The following is a 25454-nucleotide window of genomic DNA, read 5'->3' as shown; positions in this document are numbered from 1 at the left end:
CTGTTTCTCAGGTTGCCGTGAACCAGAGACTGAGCTGTAACAAATCCGTGGCTGTGTCATAGTTGTCATTTTGTTGTTCACCATGACCATATGGAATTTCACAGCAACAGCAGGGGTAGGACTTGGATCTGCATGCATCACAAATCTCACCTCGTTGCCACTGGAGGAAGGACTTTGCCTTGTTTTGGAATTTGTGTATGGGGCTCTAGTAGTGGAGACTACCACGTGTGAGAAAAGGCAATGCATTGCTGCATTAGTACCAGTAATAACAGTAGAGCTGGTGGCTTTTATTTGCTCTAGGCCATTAAGTTGCTTTATCCTTTCCCAGTGGTTCATTTTATAGAAGATGGCAAGAAAAGACTCATATGACAAGGGTGCTTATACTTCAGTGACAAATAGCTTTTTTCCTCTTTATGGATGTATTTACCTAATGATTAAAATCCCAGCTATAAGATGCTTAGGGGTAGCTATTTGGTCATGTGGCATATATTTTCACATGAGACTACGCAGCAAGCGTGCATTTGTGAATGGGATCATATGATTCAGCATCCCCAAGTATGTTGACTTTTGTGCAGCAAGGGACAGTACTAAGCTTAGTGCTATGAGCTAAGCTTTCTATGACTTTTTTCAGTGCCCTGGCCTGGGACAAGTACAACAAAATTTAATGTGGAAGCCCTATAGAAGAGGAAGGTGATTTTTGTTTTTAGAGTGCATTTTCCTTTCTCACGCCCATTCTTTCACTAATTTCACTCTCTTACTCACATATCCAGAAGCACCAAGATGTGTGGCGAAGTGATAGGGCTAGGATTACTCACAGTGACAGGAAGAGTAAAAGATTACATTCTCATCATATCTGCTGTTTTTTCTTTATTGGTGATCACATGGTGGGTTTTGACTATAACTTTTGTATGCTTTAGGAGTTGACAGTGATTGCAATCTTAGCCTTTTCATTCTGTACCATCTCTGTAAGTCAGTAGGCAACATTGCTGATTTCCCTACTGTCCTTTTGCCACCTTGTCTGGGTGGTTTATAACTGTAATCCTGTTCTTTATCTTCTTGTCACCTTCTCTTAATGACTTGATTTTGTCTTTTATTTTAGGAAACCAGACTGTCGCGGATGAAAGTATTGACACGGTAATGATTTAGTAAAAATAATCTAGATTTATTAATAACTAACAACAATTTGTCAATACAAAATAACTCAGAAAAGTGACTTATTCAGATTCTAAAATGACAAGATTCACTCTAATTTACTTAACGGTACCTTAATTTATATAGATATATGTGCATACACAAAACAGACATAAACATACAGAAACAAAGGTATTTGGATTCAGTATACAAAAGGGACAGACACACACAGGAACAAGGGCAAGGGTACGTATACACAAACACCCCCACACACACACACACACCCACCCCAATAAACAGGGAAAGAACGGGTGAAATAGAAGCTAGCTCAAAGAAAATTTCTTTCTTGAGTTTAGAGCAAATACAATGCCTTGGCATTCCTCAACGGGTGATAATTGAGACTCTAGCAGGTGGACTTCGCCCTGGCCTTCCATCTGGAGCAGATGACACCTTAAGAGTTTTGGTACTTGAGGCGTCCCAGCTCAGGGGAGATGCTGGTCACAGGCCTGCTGTGATCCAGGAGAGCTCAAAGGGTCTCTCTGGTGGTCCCAGTTTATAGGGTCCAAGGTAGTTGACTTCTGTCAAATACTATCTGGTGCCTTCTGGCAGTTGCACAAGAATTTGATGAATGCAACCCTGTTATTATTCCATCTGATCACATCCCAGGCACAGGTGTGTTAGGCCATCAGGAGATGATGGGCCATTGTAACCCTTTCTGAGCAATCAGAGGGGGGCAGGAGCCAGGCTTGTTAAAGTTATCAGTCCTTATCTCCACAGATTGGTGTATGGCTTGGGGGGGATTTGGATGGAATCACACCTGGCACCAAGCAGCCTGGCAGGGAAGGATCAGGATTGCACCACTACACAGACCTCTTGAGAAACTACATATACAGAAGTGCAATTGGTAATGTGTATTTGGGGTTGCCTGTCAACACATGACATCACTTACTGCTTCTTTGACTGTTTCTTTTGGTGCTTTCACAACACATACATTTTCATTCATACCTTTTCCTAACTATTCTTTGTAGTCCTATTACAGATCCCAACATATGTAATTGATTGGTGGGACACAACAACATCCTTTGCACAAACAAGTTCCATAATCCCTTTGAATTCTCTGGTCCTTGAAGAGATATATCATAAAAGCTGTAGGTATATGCTTTGTTTTGTTGCATCTCATCCTGAGGAGTCACTACAGTATTTTCCATCTACCTTATCCTTCCTCTGTTTAGAAAATACTGCTTTAATTGTGCAGAGCATCCAGTGAACTGATGAGTCCATGTTGCCTTATGACAAGCACTGCACTTGAAGAAATTCTTGTGTCATGCTTTCTGTATTTATTTTTTCTGGACCTTTATTAATTGGAATCTTTGCCTGGAAAATAGGACCTTTATGCTCCTTGTAAAAGCATCGTGGACTAAGAAAAAGCTAGAAGATACTTCATTAGCTTATGTTGTAATTAAATGGTCTGAGAGAGGAAGAGTGTGTCTTTATTACATACGTAATAAGCAGCATAGATAATGTATAATATGGAAAAAATAACTTTTTCTTGTAAAGAGGTTGGAGGTTGTTTATTTATTTTCCTAAGAGGTGTTATCAGTGCTAGAAATGTGAGTTGTAATACCTGTTCTGTAATAACAATCTTTTGAGAGTAGCTGGCTCAGTCATCTATAATGATGTGATTTTTTTTTTTTTTTTTTTTTTTGTGGGTATTCTGTTTCTTTGGTCAGTTTGTGTTAGCTGGTTAATTGTTTTCCTTAAAGAAATTTGTGACGATGAAGTGAAATAAATTGAATTGATGCTTAAATTTAAAAAAGGGGGGGATAATTTTAAGTTATGTTCCTTTTTGTAGAGGATGTTTGTTTCATGTTAATATATGTGAATGATAGTAGATTATGTTTCTGTTCAGTTCACAGAATCTTGTATATTATAATTAGCCTTTTCTTTTCCAGAGCTAAGATCACAGCTAACAAGTGATGAAGCAGCCTTTCTTTTACTGGAGCTCAGGCAGGGGAAAGGTCTTTCATTTCCTTTCCCAAACTCTTGGTATTTGTCAAAGAATGCAGAGATGATTGAAAGGGTGTGTATAAAAATAATTAAAATTAAAATAAAATTCTAAAATATTTTTAATGCTTCTACAAGCCCTGTCGTCTTTTTACCGAGAGAAGGGGTAGCTTGTTCATATGACCTTTCCCTTCTGGGGCCTATTTTTTCCATTTTAATTTAGGTCATAACTTCTTAGAACCTGTATCTGAAACTAGTTCTAATTCTAGCATTAGTATTAATATTAATTCTGAATTTGAGACATAGTAAGACCTTGTTTTACAGAAGTATTGAGTACACATGAATTCTATGAAATTCTCTAATCTAGAACCTGTTGCATTTAATAAAAAAGGGGCATTTTTTTCAAAGACTCATAGAACAGACCAGGTTGGAAGGGGCATCAAAAGATCCATCTGGTTCAACCTTTGGTGGAAAAGGGAGCCTAGATGAGATTATCTAGCACCCTGTCCAGTCATGTGTTGTTGAATCTTCACAAAAGTGGGTTTATTAAAAGGTAGACATCCCACAATGGCAAAGCAGACATTTAAAATAAAAAAAAAACCAAACCAAAACAAAACAACTTGGACTTCAGACAGCATTTGCCTCTAGATTATAACCTTTGATAAAACAGTTCATTTTGCATCTAAACTATAATTACTACCTCCTGTTTCTTCAAAGCCAAAGAATGACAAAATGAATAGGCCTTTTTTAAGGTATTATGTTTTAGGGATTTGATAAATGATAATGAGAAGACTGTCTTCAATAAATAACTAAGTCTGGTTTATGTAATTTGAATCTAGTTTTCAGTCTTTTATTCAGATTTCATGTTTTTTCTTCTGCTTTCCTAAAAAGCAATGGGGTATCTCTCAGCCATTTCTTTCTGTGAAGGATTTGAAGGTGAATGAGGCTCCACCTGGTTCAGATAACATTTTCGTGCTGCCTAGATGTGGGAATTATGGGAGTCTAAACTAATAATCATAGTGTCAGACTTAACTGTGAGTGGGGGAGAAGTATGAACTGAGTTAGCACATAAAGGTGTCTCTCTGATTTGCAGTTGCAGTTACCAAGGAAAGCAGTGATTTTTAGCAATGTGTGGGCATTAGAGATGATCTTTTTGACTTGGCAGCAGCTCAAAAGGTTATTCCTGTCAGCTTTGTTCGTGTCCTTATTCCTTTTCCATCACCCTATTTGTGTAATGCAAGATAGTGCTAACCCTGTTCTAGTGTTTTATTTGCAAAACACCTATTCAGGCTGTAATCTCCCTTCTTGTAATTCTCTGCAGAGCACAGTCAATCTCTATCTCAGGAGAAGTGATGTTAGCTCGAGTGTTTAGGATTCTACATAGCATCTGTATGAGCCTTCACTTCTTTTTCCCCTCTGTGACCACATCTCACAGCTCTGTTCCTGTGCCCTAAGAACATGAGACTTTTAACCAGATAAGGTAATTTATGTGTATTTTCATAAGACCGAGATTGTGAAAGTCAGCTCCATAACTCATAAAAAGGATCATCTGCTTCCATTTCTGTAAACCAAAATGAAAAAACAAATTGTTTTGGTTTTGTTCTGTAAATTCTTCATGCACATAAACATGAGACACCCACTTGTGTTCCTATTCATATGCATAATGTGACCAGTGTTAACTTAAATCAACCCACATAAAATTGGAAGGAAAAAACAAGATTATTATTCTAATATCGATTTTTAAATATTGTAAGAATGTGTGCTGTTAGTGGAAAGGATATGAGTACGAAGGTAAAATGTAAGTCTTCACGGACTTCTTATGTAACACTGAGAACGCATGAACAGGAAAAGGACAGACCATGATCCTTAGGGCAGAGGCTGTGTAGCTGTAGCCCTGGCTGTCCCCCAGCATAGAAAGAACAGGTTTCTTTTGCTTTTTGAATAATATCATGCAGAACAAGTGTCTTCTGTCCTAGAAGAAGTTTTTATTTTCTTTGACCAGCTCATTAAAGTTGGAATTTGTCCCTCAATACATCTGTAAACTGCTGTGAAAATTGTTAATTTCTTTTGGAAATGATGTTTCATTTATTTCCCAGAGCTCTGATTCAGCACTAAATACTGGGCACACTCCAGATCATAAGACTGCAAAACAGTTTTGAAAAAAGCCTTAGACCTTCATACATTTTAAAATGTTTGAGAGAATAAAATGTGGTGACTCTTTCAAGTGTGACACTGGAAACTTCTTAAAAAAATGCATCCCAAAATGGTCATCCCTTCAAAAAGGTGCAAATAACCAAAGGTGCTTTCTCAATTGTTAATTTTTAATTGTTTGGTGTTCAACCGTGCTGCTAAAGAATGTGTCAATAAGAGAAACAACCCGAGCCTGTAGATTCTCTTGGACATTGAAGTAGGAGAGAGGATCTGATCAGGGCATGAAAGGTTCTATGATAGTAATGCTTTTAAAGAGGAGTAACTTTCAGTTAAGGTGGTGAGCTGGGTCTTCGGAATCCATTTTTTCAGCTCACGTTTCAGACTTAGTCTGATTATAGATAACGCACATCAGTCTGCCTTGATACTCTCTGTACTGTAGAAGATGTGAGTATTTTCTCTCTGGATAATTTTGCATTGCAAGGTCTATAGGTACAGTAACTTCCTGTGTTTGCACACCACTTACCAGACATGAGCCTCCTATTGTAAGGCCCATAAACTTTATTGTGCAAGTAGATCTTGCACTATGAGGAGGAAAGATGTGAAAATCTTGCTGTTTTGACTGCAAGTAAGTTTTTGTTTGCATGCTATTGCTGTTATATTTGCACTATGTGGGTAAGCCAGCCACTCACTTCTAGGTTTCAGTAGCACTTTTTTTCCACTGCCTGGCTACTCTTATCTTTTTCTGCAACTGGGGAATGTGCATCATTACTTTTTGTTGCCTGCCGTTGTCAGGGTAATTCATTCTCATTTGCCTCGCCTCATTCCTTGAGGCGTCAGGGACGATTCTTCTTTTGTAGTCACCTTGCTAAACAATGTGACATCTGCTGTCTGGCTGTGGCATTGCAGCGCTTAAGTGTGCATTGCTGAAAAATGCAAGCACTTTATGGAATTATATAGCTGACTTTCAACTAAAAGGATGCTCCATTTGAAGCTCATTTATTTTCTTAGAAACATTTAGAACTACAACTTCAGGATGTATAATTTCAGGCTGTCTTAGTTAAAACATTTCTCTGAAGCACTGAAAGTTAGAATACATCTAATTCCATTCATTGCCACCTTTGAGGAAATAACTGCTTAGAATTGTAGATTAGAGGGAAAAAAGTGTTGATATTAAATAAGTAATTTATCTTTACCTTCTTTTCCTGCTGTAAGTGCAAAAACGGGAAAATACTCCAAATAAGCTAACTTTATCAAGTACCTAATTAGCTGAGTTTTTATGCTTCAACATAAAACTAGTTATGAATGGGATGATAAAAAAGAATTCTTTCATAACCTAATTTTTAGATGAAGAAAAAACATGCATTTGATCACAGCCATTGATTTTCCTGACAGCGCCACAGCCAGTGAATTGTTCCTCATTAATACAGCTATATGAAAGTGGCTTTTTTCATTTCACATCACATTTAGTGTGACTTTGTCTTTTTTGTAGCTTGATGTGGTGCTGCTTTATCCATGTTAGCAAATGCTGAGCCCCAGCAAGAATGGATTTGTAGAGTGAAATAGTTGATGCCGAGGACCTTATACACAGGCTGCATTCCTTCAAGGCTTTTACAGTATGCTAGTTACAGTCTTGTCCCAGCAGCTGAGCATCCATAGCATCCTTTAGCATACACTCTGGAATGCATCTTCTGGTTTTGTTTCATCCTAAGGGTATCCAATTTGTGCCCTCACAGACTCCTCAATCATGTAGCCAAGCCTAGAGTAAGCAGGGATGCTTGGGGAGATTGTGCCAAAATGGATGGAGGTACTCCTCCTCTGCATTAAAATGCCAATGTAAACTCACTCATCGACTCTCAGTTGTAGATGAAACTGCCTGTTTCCCTGCTTATTTCCACATTGATTCACCAAAGGGAATAGAGATTGAATTCCTGGGACATATGTCATGGTAGCTGTAGGGTTTCAGTTGATAATGTTACTGCTATTAGCATGCTGATTGAACTTTTCTCCCCATGAACTTTTGAATTTTTATACCTCCAAGTCTTTCATATTACTCACACAGTGAAACAGTTTTAGATCCTGTTACCCAAACTCGCTTAACCTCACAGATGGCACTAAAAACTGAACAGAAAATCCAGCATGTCATTATGAAAAAAAATTACAAAATACACGGAATGTGTAGATCTGATGCATTAATCTTTGTTAGTGGCACTTAGACAATATTATTGTAGTAAAATATTAATGAGGACTGAGTTGTTGCTTAGATGAGATTTCCACTGCAGTTAGGTTTCTTGGATGCCTCTCCCAACTTTATCATTGATGTGCTGTCTAACCATAAACTCAGTTTTCCTTAAATTTTTATATTTTTTACTTTAAAGATCCAAGGACTCCTGAAGACATGTAAATATTATGACATTTAATTTAGAGATCCTGGTATCTTAATATCAAGGTACATTACAGGAAAAGCTAAAAAAACATTGAGACCTTCAAATGAAGACTGTAAATAGCTAGAAAAACCCTGTTTATACTGCTGAAGTAGTAAAATTATATTTTCCCAAAGAACTAATTCAATGTTTCATGATTTATCAAGCCTGATAAAATCCTGCTATCATTTCTGTGAAAAAGCCATTTTTCTTCCTGAACTCTTTGGTGTAATAATTTGTCAGCATCACTTTATTAGAGGAATGATCTGTTCAGTGTTCGATCATGTTATTGAATATAGCTTTGAAGATGACAAAAAATGTTGTAAGATTATTGCACATTCAACATTACTTCTCCTGAAGTGTTTTTAGACACTAAAAAGACATTCAACCTATAAAGATCTGCTTTTCTTCATACTACTAGTTTATAATATTAATCTGAAAAGGTCTGAAGATGGATTCTTATTTCCATGTGAATACTTGGTGAGGTCCTCTTGTTAAAATATTAAAGAACCTCTACCTTGTTTGGATACGAACTACTTCAGGCATACTTAAAATGTATAAGCAGTTTGTCACCACAATGTGTGTTGGGAAGACGCAACATAGCAGACCCAGCTGACATGTATCTGCCTGAGCTGGTCTCAGAAATTTCTAGAGCTGCGTGAAAACAGCCTGAATTTGTGATCAATATCCAGTAGTGGTTTGAACTCTCTTCCAACAGATACATGCATTTTCAGTAATGCCTACAACAGTAGTGCTAACCCCTACAATCTTCTCAGGAGCGTTGAGGAGGTGGCGTTTCAAGTTAAGTTCAGTTCTTGAAATTCTACTAAAACTTCAGCTTTCACTCACTTAAAAAAAGGAAAAAATCCAGGTTTTCATAGTTGCAAGTATAATTTGAGATATAAACTTTTAAAGCTTTCCAATCTGAAGGTGTTATTTAAGAAAATGAGATGAGCAGCCCCTTTTTCTTCTTCCCCAGCTGTTAGGGTTTCTTTTTTCAGTTCTGAGACACCTGAAGTTGTCAGGCTGCTAATGCTTGTTGTTAAAATGGCCACTTTGGTAATATGTCTTATTTCTGCCTCAGTTGAAGGGACATTTTACAGAAACACCATTTCCTCTAGCCTGTTTTTCATTCAGCTATACATTTTTATAGTCTTCAGACCTTCTGTCCAATTATCTAAAGCTTCAATTTCTTATTTAAAGTGGTACTTATTGTCACTTTCAACATATTTCACTGTCTCTCTTTCAAAATCAGTTTGCAAAGGTCTTTACCTGTAAAGATTAAATAATTAAGTTCAGCTATAACCATCTATATTAACAGGTTCCTTTAATCTATTCATGTCTGTTTAAAAGTCAATTTTTTTCTAACTACTGAGCTAGAAACACATTTCACAAGTTTTCAAATGTGAAACATTACTGTTTTCTTACACAGTGCTAAAAAAGTACATAAACTTTACAAAATACAAACAATTAACATCCATATTTAATATTTTGTCAAATTGAAACACTAATGTATTTTCTTTAAAAATTTATCTAATTTTAGAGAAATTGATTCAAATGAAGATGATTTTGCTTGATGCCACTGAAGTACAAAGTTATTGGTATGCACTTTAGAGCTAATGCAGATTACTGAAAGAAACCCGTTCACGTTTTTTTTTTTTCTGCTTTCACAGGGTATGTTTTAAGGTTAGGTAAGCGATAAGAAATACAGTTACGGCCAAAGAATCAGCCACTTAGGTTGTAACTTACCTTGTATATACAAAATTATGTCTAAATGTAAGCAAATATAAAATCATGCTATTTTTAAGACTGTACGAGACATTTTTAGCAAAAGATGCATAAATACTCTTACATCACTGTGTAGATCTGTCCCTCATCTCCAACTTTGTCATTCTTAACACAAAGCATTCACTTGGGCTGTCTTCACCCGATACAGCAGAGCAACTCCTAATAACTGGAATACATCTTAAGTTTCTATTAATAGCACGGACTGAAAAATATAGGGACTACAATGTATGCTTCGACATTTCCATAAAACAAGGTAGACAAAAAGTCAGTCTTACAGTTCTGAAACTTTTTGGACAAATAAGGAAAAATAATTGAAAACTTAACTTCATAACTTACAAGACCAAATTACAAGTTGCCTGTAAAATATGTACAATATATATTTTTCTCCAGTTATTAGTGGTGAAAAGTCTGATTTTTTTTTTTTTAATTTGTGTATCCCAAAGTTAACATTAGTACTATGAATTGTAAATGATGACATATTATCAAAGTTCAAACCATTAGATTTGAGCATGTTCTCTAAATTTTCAAATATTCTTAATGCAGTTTCATTGTTGTATTGGAAATACAGGATTTACCTTCTTTCAGCTGTGCAATAATAGGTAATCACTGCAAGTATTTTATCTATCTATAGTTCTGATCTTCATCAGTCAAAAAAAAAAAAGGTCACCCAAGCCCTTTGCAGCCTTTTAAAAATATTTTCATCAATTGAAAAAGTAGTTAATATAAACTTGGCAGTAACCAAAACTTGTTCTACCAGTGTGTATCCTCATAGCTATGGGTGAATCTTGGAAAAACAATATTATGTAATTTGTTGTCAAAATCAACCAATCTGTGTGAATCACTATAGCTAATAATAATGTGGAATATTTTTACTAATACTATGGATTACTTTTGTTGCCCTTCAAATAACTGTATTGCTATGTCCTATATTTTTGTATCTTCTAGCGACAAAAAAAGTTTTAAAAAGTTTTCTTTTTAGAAGTGTGCTAGAAATGTTTTTTTGCAATCATCATATTTTCATGCTGTCTGACTGACAGTTCCCCATAAGCAATGGAGAAAATTTTTCTGCATAAAATGCAATGGTCTATAGTGTTTATTGCTATCTGTTGTGATACATATGGAGGTGTATCTGGTCTTGTTGGGAAATATTGGCCTTGGGGTCAGTGTCATGGTCCCAGTCTCTGTACTGATATAAATGAATTGACCCTCTCTAGTTTATGATTATTGTATCTGCTGTGTACATTGGCCCATAGATTCTAAATATAGTGCCCCATATGGTTATGATAAAACATAATGGTTATGATGCGAGAACAGGACAGACCATCTGTAGATAGCAAAATAGACATTATACCAATGACATATTTCCAAATGAGTTTCCTCCAGAGAGCACATCCAGATCTGCAGGCCAAGAGGTGAATGGCTGCCATTCACAGCACTTGGCCCCTGTAGAGTTCTCCCAAGTCATGATGCAAAGGGTGTATGTTGTATTTCTTGAGTCATTGCATAATGGCAATGCCTGGACACAGCAAACATGTGGAGGCAGTGCTGGGAGATTATTATAGTGCACAGGGAGCTATCTCATCCATGCTGTCTGTAGGGAATGGTCCCTATAGTGAATCTTCTTCCAAAATTTCCCTCATTCTATGTCAGAAAGACCTAGCTGGATCACTCTGAAAGAAAGCCCAGGAGCCAAGAGGTGTATGGAGAACTACAGCAGCTCACAGATCTGGAACAAGCAAGGGAGCAAGGTTATTAAACAGTATTAGTATACATGGGGTTATTCTAACAGCAGCTCCATTGGTTAGTCTATCTTTTCTTTAAAATATATTTCAAATCTATTATTTTGGCTTTGGTATAAGTTGAAGTTGTATATGTGTATCTGTATACATGTATTTGTATAAAGATACATTTTGGCTTTAAACTATTATTAATATCTATTATGCAGAATTGTTGCGGAAATAAGTCTTCAGTATAGAAAGCTCAGGTGTCTTTCAGAATTCCCTTTGAAGGTGTGAATATTCATAATACGACTTTCAGTCACTCCTACTTGATTGTATCACTCTGCCTCAAGTACTCCATCTAGTCAACAACAGTCTCAGACTAGAGAATGAGGAACTTAATCTTAATTATTTTCTGCGACTCTTACCCAGATTTTGATCTACTCTTAGAAGACCTACTGCTGAAGTTAGTAGAGGTTAGCTTTACTTCTGCTGTGGATTTACATTGATTGCCTATATAACACAGAAAGAGACAAATTGTCTTAAAAGATACTAGAATATAGAAGCAGAGTTAGGAGAGACATTAGGAAGTCTTCTTCCTCTTTCTCTCCCCTCATCTAAAACACCAGCCAGTGCAAAGCATTCTCTTGTGTTATATGACATGTCCATGACTGCACAGTCCTTTGATCATCAGCATCATCATTACTCTGTTTTCCTTTGGGTAGAAAATATGTGGCAACCTCCCCTCTGCCCTGAAAATGATGCTTATAATCAAATTCAAAGTGGAAATGTTAATTATGTGCTTTTGAATAAGGTAATTGTTTTCAGTATATTCATTTTCTTTAGAAGGGACTTGCTAAATATTATTTATTATTTCTGCACTTCAATTGCAGAGTTATAGGAACTTCAGAGAACAATGATGATGATAATGAAATCAGTAAGAGATTACAAAGACTGAAGTTCTTCTGCAGAGGAACAATGAAATGTTCAGTGAAAATGACTACAATTTAAAGAAATGGGGAAAACATAGAAACCCTTAGTCCACTGCTCTTTTTCTCTAGGCAGACCACCCTCTGTCAGATTATAGTTTTTAAATGAAGATCAAAGAGCTATCCAAGTAAGATTGGTTTGAAAGAATGCTATTCAACCTGCTTTATGCAGAGGATTAGACTAGGTGACCTCCAGAGGTCCCTTCCAACCTAAACTCTTGTACAATTCTATTAAAATGCTAACTCTACACATGGATAATTTGGGTTCTTTAAGTGCTTTTTCCAGTGTCTCCTCTTGAGGCTATTTTCTACAGCTTTGTTCAGCTTTGAAAACACCTTTCATACTCCTTTTGTAATTGCATTAAACTTACATGCTATTCTTGTCTAATTACCCACGTTGATCTGTGTAGTGCCAGAAAGAAAGCCATGATAAATCTGTAGTTATAAATTCCAGTTTATCAAGTGCTTTTCCAGTGTTCCAATGTTCAAGAATAGTCCTATGTGAAATAACCCAAATGCACAGCTGTCTTCCCTACTTAAAGTGCTCAACGCCAAATTATTCTTCAGAAGCTTTGCTTCTACATAAGGTAAGAAGGAGGAGTATGGGAGGAAAGCATCTTTCCCATCAAAGTTTTATAGAACTCACTCAGCCCTGGGAAAGTCTAGGAGATGGATAGTCCTTGTAGTCTGCCTGGATGGTATAATATTTAAGAACAAGTAAATACTGGACCTTGACATGCAAGTATTTCAGCAGCAAGCTTACTTAAAGTAACTCACAACTCATGGTGCTATTTGATGCTCTGTAGTAGCATCAAAGCTGCGGATGTATAAAGTGCTTAGTGAAGTACCACCATGATCATAGGAAAGGATTTGTCTTCTGCTTTTGATCATGGCCACATATATATATTACACTTTTTTCTATTTGCCACTTCATTGGTTATTCAAATATGAAATTCTCAGCAATTCTTGGCATTTTCATTACATCATTTGTTTTATTTTTATACAATTTGATAGAAATATTTGTGGGGTTAGTAATATTTAAGCAATATCTAGTGATGAGGTGAGAACTTTGGTGCTTATATTAAAAAAACCCAAAAAACTTACTGTCCATAAATTATCAGAAACTTAGTCCATATTTTTTGTGAATTGATGCAGGTTGAATTGACCTATACTGATTTATACTAGCTAAAAGTTTAACCTGGGATTCTCTCTGTGTTTCAGTTTAAATATTTATGTGCGTTATTATTCATGCATAGTGGACTAGATGCTGGAATTTTTGAGGATTTAAATTGAATAGCCACTATATTTCATAACTGGGTACAAAATTGTAGAGTCATGGAATTGTGGAACTGAGTTTGGAAGGGACTTCTGTAGGCCGTCTAGTTCAACTCCCTGATAAAAGCAAGGTCAGCCAAGGCAGATTGTTTAGTTCTATGTCCATTTGGGTTTTGAATGTCTCCAAGGGTGAATGCTTCGCAATCTCTCTGGCTGTGTCCTTGCACTGGGGAGCCCAGACTGGATATAACACTCCAGATGTTCCTCACCAGTGGTGAATAGAGAGGAAGTATCCAAAGGGACAGCTCCATGCATTTCTGCTTCTCTCACATACAGGGAAATTCCTTCTCCTTGCCTTCTTGGCTAGTCCTTCCTAAAAAGCCTATATCCATCCATTACCTGATTACTGCAGACAGGTGTCTCCTGTCCACATCACTCAACATCCTTTGCTTGCTGGCCCAAACCACTACTTTCTCATTTGTTGGTAAGTTTTCATCTCATTCTTGTTACTCAGAATTTAATTTCTCACCAGTTTGTCCCCAGCCTACTGGAAAAGAGACTTCTGCTCTATGTGGTTAGATGGATTCTGTCTCTTGTTACCAGTCTTCCACGCTCAGAGAGGGTCCCAAGGTTGTAAAATCAAAGTATCTTCTGCAATACCAATTTCTGACCCACAGGATCCATCCACTCCTCCTCAGCTCCTTCCTCCTCACTGTCAGGATTGAGGAGAGATCCACCTGAGCCCATTTCTCTATTTTTTAAATTTAATACAAGTATTTATAAAGAACAGTTTGCACATACAATGCCAACTTCAATTTCCATCTGACAAGTAAGTAGCTTCTATAAGCCTGTTACAAATCCTCATGTAAAACTAACTTGTAGTTTGAGATGTCTGCAGTAAAATGAGGGGTTCCTTTTTTTTATAATAGGACTTGGCTTCATAGAGGGACATGGATTCTTTTGCCATGGAGGAAAGCTTCAAGCAATAATCGTTTTCTCCTGTGCAAAACTTTCTTATGAATCTTTAATCAATTTCCTTATTAGAGCAGCTTTGTATGTAGAGGATTCTAATGAAGATAAACACTTTTTCAATAAGCATCCAAGAACTTTATCTGAGAAGCAAAGTATTAACATCAAAATTCTTGAGAGGTGTTATGTGTGTTGCACATAGTGTCCTACTTCTGATTTAAAGACCATTTTGTTTTCTATGTGATTGCATGCACACAATACCTGAGAAAATGAATTAATGAATGGACAAACCCATAACTCTTCAATATTTGATTATGAAGGAGAAATGGTATAGAGGCAGGGAGAACAATGATGCAGCAACATACTGATGTTTTATTCCAGCCAAGAACAGGTAGCATGCCACTTTTTCCTCCTGCCATTATTTCAGATGGAGAAGCCTTCATTTGGAAAGATGTGGAGCTTTGTCTTTTTTTAAGCCTGAAATTCAGATCTGTAATAATGTTGTGGCCTAAGTGTAAGCCATAATTCTGGAGTAGAATTGCCTTATTATTGAAAGATTCTTTATCAGAGTTATTACTGGTGGTTGTTCATGTCTTTAGTGTGTTTATAATTCAGTGACATTGGGATCTCAAATACTAAGGTGTTCTTAGTATGTATGTATAGTATCTTCCTAGACTTCTGCCATACACAAACCAAGTCAGGCTCTGTTTCACTTTTTGAACTGTGCTGAGTCCTGAGATAATTTGAGGAGTCAGGAAATACTGGTGCTATGCACTCTTATAGATGAGGGAATAAAGTAGAGTTTGGAGAACTTATTGAAAAACAAGGTCAGTAGCTGCTTTGAAAATAAGTATAATTCTTGGATTGCAAATGAAATGTAACAGGTGCAAGATTGATCTTTGTCATGACTGTGTTTTGTTACTGCTATCTCTTTCAAGTGACAGATTTTTTATTTCTCCTCATATTAACAGTGACATTTTAGTGGAGGGTTAAGAAAAGATTCTTACCCTGTTGATCTTACATTGTGTTACTCCTTGATGATAATTTTTCAAGTTTCAGGCTTTCCTTCGAGTAGTCTAGGCTTGAAAGGAAAAGGAGTGCCATTAAGAATGCATATATAGATATATACATACATATAAAGGAATATATGAGAATGAAAAAGGAAAAATGTGAAAGGGTATTATTTATTTACTGCTCCTCTTCTGTGAATACTGTCAGGATAGATTCCCATGTGGTGTTGCTTATAGCTAGAACCTTCTAGAAAACTTTGATTAATAGGAGACTAATATAATTTTCTTTGAACCATGGCACATACTGAGTGAAGATGTCAAAGAAGGTGTCAATCCTGTGTATCCTTGGAGCAGTTAGCACAGTTCCAAGGCAGAGTTCATTTGTGCTGTCAACTTTTCTCTCTTACAGATAGGACTATTTTCTTGTAACTATTTGAGAAGGAATAAATTTGGTAAGCTACTCCTTTAAAGTGGCTTCATAGAACTTCTGAGGTGAATGCTGAGTCTGAGTTTACTCCAAATCCTTCTTTAAAGTCATGATAACCATAGGATTAAGAAGTCCGGTTTGGAGGGAAGATCTTCAGTGCCAAGAAAATTCAGAGTTTGGGACCAAAGAGCCTTAGATTTGTTTCTGTAGCATGTTCTCCCATGTGAGAGAAGAAGAGGTTGATGAGAGAGGAGATGGCATTTTCCTTCAAAACACTGTTTCTATTCGAAGAACTCAATAAGTGGAGTATATTAACAAAGGGATGTTTATTTCAATAATGATTTTCCATTTAGTTCTTTCTTCTTTTATTTTGTAATGTTGAGTTTAATTCACACTCTGTTTTTATGGTACCAAACTTTTCTCTAATATATAATAATCTGTCACGTGACAACTGTGATAGGTGGTAAATCGACTGTTCATCAAATTCAGTGAACTGTAATATGAACTATTGCATATTGTGTAATACTAACAGCAAATGCTTAATTGCACTAACATGATAGTGTAAAAAAAAAAGTGACAGGAAAGGGGAGGGGGGAACAACAAGAGAGGAAGCATCTGTATCTCAGAAGATGTGGAGAATTGCAGGCGCATAATTGAATAAAACAGGAGGATGTTCACGACCATGAATCTCATGCAAAGAGATTACTGGGCCTAGACTGATAAGAACTCTGCAAACTCAGAGGATCATCACATTCCAAGCGAAAGGTGAAACGTACACTGTGAGGAGGACCTACGGCCTTCCTCCCAGAAGACCACCCCCCACGATTTGAAGACCCCTGCCCGTAGATTTAACAACTTCTGCGCAAGCGTAAAAGACTGATAAGCTAATTACCATATGAAGCGGGAGTAGGCGGGTTCAAGTAATGAATATGTATATGTGTATAATGACTATGTAATACTTTGTAGTATAAGATTGAAACAAGAGCGCCCTGGAGGGTGCGGTCCGTTGTTGGAGCAGCAGACTCCCCGGCTGCCCAGCGCTCTTTTGCTTGTTGCCGCTGGTTAAGTAAAGAAATGGGGAACTCTGACTTAGCCAATTTTAAGAAGTTAGTTTATAACAACAACCAACCTCCATAACTGGTAGACTGCAAAGCTGCAAGATAAAGTGGACTATGAAGGAGTAAATTCATTATAAACCCATATTAGCAACATTTTAAAGAAAGAAAGAAAAATACTGGCTAAAATACTGCTTTTTATTTTAGCTTATTTATATTTTGAGTCTGGCAAAAAATATGAAAAATCTCTTGTAAGGGACAGATGCTACACTGACACAGAGCCAAGGGAAAAGCTTTACAGTAGAAATTGTTCATTGACTCTGAGTGCAAGTGTGGAAAAGCAGAAAGAATTAGATAACGTTAATTTAAGAAACATAGCAAGGCAAGGCACAGGATCAGTGTATAAACAGCTTTAACTGTGTATATTGGTTTCAGTGGCTCTGAGAACAAATAGAAGATTACTGAGATAAAATTAACTGTAACAAATGCAAGGAAATGTATGAAGCGGTTGGAAAAGTTTTTTTTTTATAGTAGAGGAGTTAAATCTAGTTAATTGTGTTTGGGTTTTGTTTTTTGTAATTACTCCTATTGTTCCACTGAACTGCTGCTGAATGTCTGACAAAGTTGAGCTGTCATGCCACAATTAAAAAAAATGAATAGAAGCTGAATACCAATGTGATTAGTGTTGTGTTACATGCTTTAATATATGTAGTGCTTATACGGGTTGAGAGCTGCTTCACACTTAGCTAATCCTTGATTTAAAACAACCACTCTGATAAGGTAATGTAGTCAATGGAAGCATTTGGCCATATGTGTCCGGGCTGAGCTCAGAGGTGGTGTGCAGGCAGTGGTGCCTCCTCCGAACTGCTCCTGTGCCCAGATTCTCTGTCATCAGCTGATGTTTTTTTCTGGCATCAGTCACACCACTTCACCTTTGAATTTCTGTGGGTGCTCTGCAGAGAGCTGGCTTTCTAGAGGGCACGGAGCAGAAGGCTAGGCAGATTGTGAAGTAATGCAGAGAAGGCCTTTTACTGGTTCTCATGTGTATGAGAATGATCAGTGTGAGGTTAGCAGTTGGACTGGAGAGGATCTTGAAGGTTTTCTCCAACTGAGATGATTCTGTGATTCTGTGAAGGTAACAAAAGTCATTCCATTCACTGCTGCATGTGGTAAGAAGGTCGTGAGTAAGTCATTGTAATGAGAAACTGAATTTAAGTCCTACTGTGACCCCATACACAGGTTATTGTCCAAGCTAGTAGCCTTTTATAGCACCATTAGCAGTAATTAAGGATTGATGATGTTGTATTAATGTCTGTTGTTCTGTACACGTGCAGTAGGTCTATAAATGTTGAACTGGGTGTATTGTAGAAGTGTAGAGTATCTGACTTACTGACAGACATACATGCATGATGTACATACAGCTAACTTTTGTGGATTATTACTTAATCAGATTTCTAAAATATAATTACATGGTGATCTCAAAACATATTAAATACATTAAAAATTAAAGACCAAGGGAAAAGGATATCCTGAAAATGCATGAACCTTCTCTGTATCTTCTGCATGGGCAGAAGATTTTCATTGTGTCTGGACTGGTGAAGCTGACACCATGTTTCAAACTGCGACCCCCTTACAAGAAGCTCTCCCAACTCTTCCCTTTCACTCTGGGGCTGTCTTGGTCTCCCTTGCTTTGAGATAAAGATGGCTAAATTCCTGATGTTCATTGTGGCTCGGTTAGGTTCATCTGAAAATACTAACACTGGGCAACAGATAAAGAGGAGCCACTGGCTATTTTTAGATCAGAGTATTGCGTCTAGATCCTGTGCTTAAATTGGACAGGTACTTCCTCATCCTTTTTTTCCTTCCAGCATATTTCATGCTCTGTGTGTCCGAGTACAGGTGTTTAGCTAGCATAGCTGTTGAGACTGAAAGCTATCAGGAGGAACACTGCCTGGATTTGTGTGAATGAAGTCAGCCATCTTATAGTGTTTGTTATTACTGAAAAGATTAATATAGCTAGCAATGTCACATCTGAAGTAGCTTAATTTTTAGCCTGTATTGTACATCAAACTCCTTTCTAAGACCTTTTAGGAAGCTGATGGTCTGATTCAGTAGGACTGTGGCTTGAGGAGTAGTGGATGCTGCAGAAGTCTGAAAGGCAGTGGCTGGCTTGTATGGTGGAAAAATGCACAGTGCTACTCTGTACTGTGCTCAGTCCTTGCTGCAGCCAGTGTTGTCAATCACTTTCCTTTCATGACGTAACAATCTGGCACCTGTTGAACTCAAAGGAAAACAAAGTCAAAGAACTGCAACATTTTCTTTCAATTTATTTGACAATGGTATGTTAGGTAACATTCTTTATGAGTAAAAACAATTGAGTACGAAGCTTTTCCTTTAAGCTAAGCATCTTCTTTACCATTCATGGACTTTTTATACAATTTCTTGTATAGGGTTTGCATATGATGCATTGTCTAGTTTGGAAAAGAATACTTATCAGGTATGGCGATTTTTATAGACTGAAAATGAATATTTAAGACTCAAGGGAAGCAATTCACAACTTTGGGGAAGTGGGGAGATAGTAGAAACTTCCTTTAAAATAGTTTTGAGCTCTTTTCTCATTTAAAGTACCACTAAAAGAAATTATCTCAACATTTCCTAGGGTATTCCATCACAAGTTGACTTGCCTGTCTAGTATTTGCCCAAATGTCTTCCTAGTTAGATAAAAGATGCACATGAATGCATGATTTGTCTGATTTGTCTGAATGATGACAATTTGTAGACAACAATTTGCCACATTCACAGCTTTCCTTTGTAGCTAAATTGGAAGTTCAGTGTTGCTCCTTATACTTTCTAAATTTGTTAGGTTACTTTACCTTCATGGGGTAGAAAATCTGGATCTTGTCCGCCATGTCAACCTGTTCAGAAACTTAACTTGGATGGATATTTAGAAGAATATATACAAAAAATTGAATTATTTCTTAAATGTGCAGCCTCAGGATGTTAATCTACTACCAGCACTATAACCCCAAGCTTCAGAGCCTGGGTGTCATTATCCCAAAAACTTGTAGCAGTGTACAGGTAACAGCAATACTTCAGAAACATGTATTCTTTACTCTTTGCCACCTGTGGGTTTTGCAGGTAGCCTTGACAGAAGCAGTATGTATCCAGTGCATGTTGCATTACAAGATGTGGCTATTTGAGAATGACCATGTTTGAGTTTGGTGTTTTTTTAAGATTTCCTCTTCTGTGCTCAGATTGATGTGTGGTGCGTGCCATGATGTTAAAAAAAATATTCCTACTCAAAGTAAATGATTCTGTGCACTTTATTCTGTGCACACATATAGCAAGTGTAAAACACAGAAGCCAGGAAAATGACCTCTTTTTCAAGAAAGCATGTAAAGGACCCTCTTCAGAGTAGTTGCACAAGGTATATGATTTAAGTAAAATATAGTCGTTATCCAAATACAGTGAATAAAGATAAGAGTTCTCCACAATTTATCTACCAAATGTGTGTCTATTAACAGAGTGACTCTAATACCACAGTTGTCAGTATTAAGTCTGTCAACATATTTTGTGCAAAATCTCTGTAGTGAGCCATTCATTGTGTTGAAAAGCTGATACAATGGAATGCTTTTTGTGCTGGCTCTGGAGAAATTACAGTACATTTTATCAGTTCCAAGGTCGGAGTGTAATCATGGCTCTTGAACTGTAGTGTAGTAAAGTGGGCTATATTGAATGTTTGAGGAACAGCTATAAGATTGCTTGGTTACAGCAGCTAGGTATCTCCAGCAGCAAAATTCTTTGTGTGAACCATTTCTCTTGTCTATAGTTCTCATTTTTGCTGTAATCTGATTTCAGAATTGACTTTCACTGCAATATAGGTGGAGTTGTCGAGCTCAGACATATTTTCAAGATACACAGTAGCAGCTGTTAATATGTCCATGTAGGACTGCTTTAATTGCTTATTTCAGCTCCAAGTGCTAGTTTAAGCATAAGCCAAAGGGTGCTGTTATTAAACACCTGTTGCTGCTATACAGTTTCTTTCCCTATGATTCTTGCAGACCAATTCTTTTTTCTAAAATTGGAAGACAAACCCTTTCACACAAAACCCGTACTAGGTTTGCATGAACTTAATACTTCCATTTCCTTCTCCAACTTCTCTAGTCTAACCTTTCCTCCCTTTTCAAAAAAAAAAACCCAAATGATGAAACATTATTTTTATGCCCTGCATGCCTTCACTGGTGTGAGAATATTCATTTTCCTGTGAATAGATATAATCACATTATTTTGCCATCTTGGCCCTTCTTAAATGCAGAACAGGTATTTTACATAAGTTAAGATCAGATTTTTTTTTTTAATCAAAAACAATGGTACTCTCCAGAATCCTCTTCTTTTCTCATAGCATATATCTCTAAAGCTCCTGATATTTCCATTTGTGACTAAAGAAGCTTCCTTACCTGTTTGCTCTTCCTCTTCTCCCTTTTATATAGCAGTTCAGCAGCATTGCTTTTTGATTAGCAGTGTGTGTCATTTTAATAACATCTCTCTGCCCTCAAATTTTACCTTTCATTTTTCAGTTTACTCTCTTGAGTTCATGACCACCTGCAGCCAGCTCATTGATTCACTTGATTGACTTTTGCTCTTTAGGAGCAGGTGAAGAAATATGGGCGGCTTTCTCCTGTCTGCCCCAGTGCACCAACACACATAAGCATCAAAGAACCTTGAGTTTCTGTAGAGTAAAAAGGTGGCAAAAAAGCAAATGGTGGTGTCTCTTTGTAAGAGTAGCTTAGTGTGTATTTAGGTGATACAGTATGTATTATTGACTTACTGTCTTAGCTGACTTATAAAACCTGCTTTATTATTAAGTAGTTGTGGATAACTTTGAAATGAGTACTGCTTTGCAATTGCAGTAGCCCTATTTTTAGCATTGTTCTTTTAACTCTTTAGGAGCACTGGCATAGTTTAACCTTATCTAGAGAAATAAGCTGTTAAAATATTTTTTCCTTTCCTTTTCAGGGAGTAATATGTGGGAGGCTGTGGACTATTTGCTTCCGACATAGGAACAGCACTGGGTTGGGAATCTGCACTTCAGAGAGAATGCTGGGAATCTGCAGAGGGCGACGGAAATTCCTGGCTGCCTCTCTGACCGTCCTTTTTGTCCCAGCCATTACATGGATTTATCTGTTTGCTGGGAGTTTTGAAGGTAGGAGGGGAATAACGGCTGGGGATGGGTTAGAGTACTGAATGATCTGTTATCAGGGCAGACAAATGCAGATCAGTCATCACTGATTATATTTAAATAAATCTGGTTTGGCCTGCATAGGAAATAGTTCTCAAGGTGCAGATTTCAAGCTAGGGTCTTCCGTGCCATGTTTTCACTGCTGAGAAGGAGGTAATTGCTGGCCCCGGGTATTTGATTTTCCTCTGATCTTTGTACTTTCAAAAAGTGCAACAACCCCCCCACCCCCACCCCCCACCTTACTTATCTCCGTGTTTTCTAGTTTTTAAAAGTTGTAAGATTTTACTTTTAATTAAAATTAACATCTCATTTGAGATCTGCCCTTAATATTATTTAAAAGTGTTTTAAAATGCATCCATATATATTCTGGACACTCTTTGCACAACTCCTGTTTTTATGGACCTGTGTACTAGACCTTGTATGTATGGATGACATGGGGCACTAAGTCAGATTTTGGGACACAAAGCAGTGTCTAGCTGTGAGAGCATGGAGGTCCTACAATGCAAGTCACAGAAGCATGTCTGGCATGGTTCTTTGCACAGCAGGCACTGCTAGGTCATGGTCACTCAGCTGCAGGCTTTCTCTTGTCTGGTAGTCCAGTGTGCTGCTGCTCAATTGACTGGGGAACACGTGGTGGTACCTAGTTTGTGGAATGTCAGACAGTGGTGGGATGCTGCTCTATGAGGTGTAAATGAAGCAGCAAAGAATTATGTGAAATGTTTTAGGGCTCCTGTTTTAGTTATGTAAATACCTACAAGGCCAAAACATGCATGAGGCTCCTCTCTTGCCTTTGTGTGAAGATTATTAATTCTGGATGCTGCCTCTATGCTTATTCTGCTAGAAGGCTGAAGACAGAAAATCAATGAATACATATATATATATATATATATATATATATTCTCTTTATATAAAATCACTTTGAATTCATATCCTTCTGGGTGGCGGTGGGTTTCTATAGCTGGAATATATTTCTGTCCTCTTCTTTCTTCAGGTGGAGATGCTCAGGTTTATAGGTACATTGACTTCCAGCTATATACCTAGCAGTTTTTATAATCAGACTTGGAATAACCACTACTTTGTTTTTTAAATTTTTTATCTGATGAACTTTTTTTCTGGTGTTGAAGGAGTTCAGCAGTGATACATTAGTTAGGTAAGGTTAGAAAATGTTGTATCTCCTATTTTTGGTACTTTGTACCTTTTTTTTTTGAGATGGAACTTTTTATGTTTGGCAATAGGCGTTTTATTTTGGCAGGAGTATAAAAAGCTGTTTATCATTTCTAGTTATCTTAGCATCAGGGAAGGTGTTTCAGTCTTTTAAAAACAGTTCAGACACTAGTTTAGAGTCAGATAATTAAAAAAAGACATTGTTTAAAATGTCAAGCTTCTTTCATGTAACATTGACAAATTTGAGCTTTGTTTCAAAACAAAATCAGATTCCAAGTTAAATTACAAGTAAGAATGTATAAAGATTTTAAAGATTATTTTTTTTTTTTTGGTGTATCACATACATGTCTGAATTAGTTGTGTGCCAGGTACAAATATTTACTTATGCAAATTTATTTGGTTACTTAAAATTCTGCCTTAACGAGCAGTAACTGTAAGTTCATTCTAGAATGAACTCGTATGGGATTCATGTTAAATTGGAAATTATGAGGGGTGCTGGCTGCATACTTGAAAACTGTTGATGTGGCAGGCAGAACAAATGCAGGCCTCACCTTTTTGCTTTTAGAAGAATATTATGCTGCCTTGTTTGAATGACTATTTTGTGTCCAAAATTGATAATGGCATGCTCCTTTAAATTCTTGTGTGTGTAGAATCCTTTGTTTTTACAGTTTTATTTTTACTGTATTTGCAAAATACAAATCTTGAAATTTGCTGCTATATGGTATCTGGAAGTGATCTAAAGCTCTCAGTGTGAATTAATCTTAAATGCCAACCAGGGAGCAGAGCCCATTACCTATTAAGAAGCTTTGCACTAGAAAAGGACTGGAAATTATATAAAGTTAGTAACTCTTTCTGTTATTTTTTCTGTAACAGTTCACCTTTTCTTTTAATTTTTGGGTGAGGCATGATTTAATCTTTGTTGGTTAAAAACTAAGGTCAGTTTCAATATTTATTTAGACAAATAATAGCTAGTGTTTTTGTTAACTTGTAGGTATTATGAGCAGAGAGTTATAGCCATTTTGTTATTTTATCTGACTATTTGTTTTTTAGTCCTCTATGGTTCACGCAGTTTACTTATGTTTTAAGCTCTCTGTGTATACTTGCGGGACAATTTTTATGCAACAGGCTTGATTTGAATCCAGCAGGAGTGGAGGGTCCTCTCTGTTTTCTGGCACTAGTTTATTTGGTTAATTACAGGCAGTGATAGAAGTTTTCTTTTCAGTTCATCTGGTTTTAGATTCAAGTAAACAGTTCTTGTTATACTTTTCTCCACTAAATTAAAGAAATTGTCAGTACCTGATATCTTCAGTCTCACTTAATTATTTAGGGTGGAAGGGACCTCAGGAGTTCTCTGGTTAAACTCCTACTTGAATCAGGGTGGGCTTTGGGATCAGGCAAGATTTCTTAGGCCTTTATCCAGTTGTGTCTTAAACTTCCAAGGACAGAGACTAAATGGCCTCCCTGGGCAACTTGTGCCACTGCTTGACTGTCCTCAGGTGGAAGAGTTTTTTTCCTTATATCTAATTTGCTTCTTTCTGTATGTCTGCTGTCACTCATCTCCTCACCATGAAGTGAAGAGCCTAGTTCTCTCTTCTTGTAATTTACTTGTAGGTACTGGGAGGCTGCTGATAAGTCTTGTGGAGCTTTCTCTTCTCCAGGCTGAACAAGCCCAGGGCAAGCACTTCAGCCCCCATACAACCTGATAGCCCTATGCAGAACTTCATCAATGTCATTCTTGTGTTTGGGACCCCAAACTGGACACAGGGTTCGAGATGCTGTCTAAAGAGTACCAAGTAAAGGGGAATGGTCACTTCCCTCATTTGGTCACTACCCAACATTTGGTATGTTTCAGTTGAAACAGCCTGGGATGCAACTGGCTTTCATCACTGCCCAGACATGCTGCTGCCTCACGTTCTGGCCATCAGGACTACAAGTCCTTCCCAGTGGGACTAGTCCACAGCCTGTGCCATTATGAGAGGGTTAGTCCTTCCCACGTACAGGACTTTGCTTTGTTCATTTCTCCAGCCTGTCTAGGTCCCCCTGGGTGGCACCCTTACCTGTGAGTTTATTGACTGCAACGCCCAGGCTTGGTGTCATTTGCAGTCTTGGTATGG

General features: G+C 37.2%; 1 protein-coding gene across 2 annotated transcripts in view; it reads left to right on the top strand.

Annotated features, from left to right (window-relative positions):
* LARGE1 (LARGE xylosyl- and glucuronyltransferase 1) overlaps nucleotides 1–25454 on the top strand; it is a 333162-nt gene that overhangs the window by 87880 nt on the left and 219828 nt on the right. Inside the window, exons 2-3 of one of the 2 annotated variants that reach the window (XM_026852234.1) lie at nucleotides 3084–3138; nucleotides 21954–22140. In XM_026852234.1, the coding sequence (XP_026708035.1) occupies nucleotides 22035–22140 (106 nt within the window). In that variant the 5' untranslated portion in view covers nucleotides 3084–3138; nucleotides 21954–22034. The remainder of the gene's footprint in view (nucleotides 1–3083; nucleotides 3139–21953; nucleotides 22141–25454) is intronic. The other variant, XM_026852223.1, reaches the window with a different exon arrangement.

Source organism: Athene cunicularia, assembly GCF_003259725.1.
Source record: "Athene cunicularia isolate RWA chromosome 1 unlocalized genomic scaffold, athCun1 chr1_part1, whole genome shotgun sequence".
Lineage (NCBI taxonomy): Eukaryota > Metazoa > Chordata > Aves > Strigiformes > Strigidae > Athene > Athene cunicularia.
Note: the sequence above shows the minus strand (reverse complement) of the source record. Positions and strands in the feature narration are given on the sequence as shown.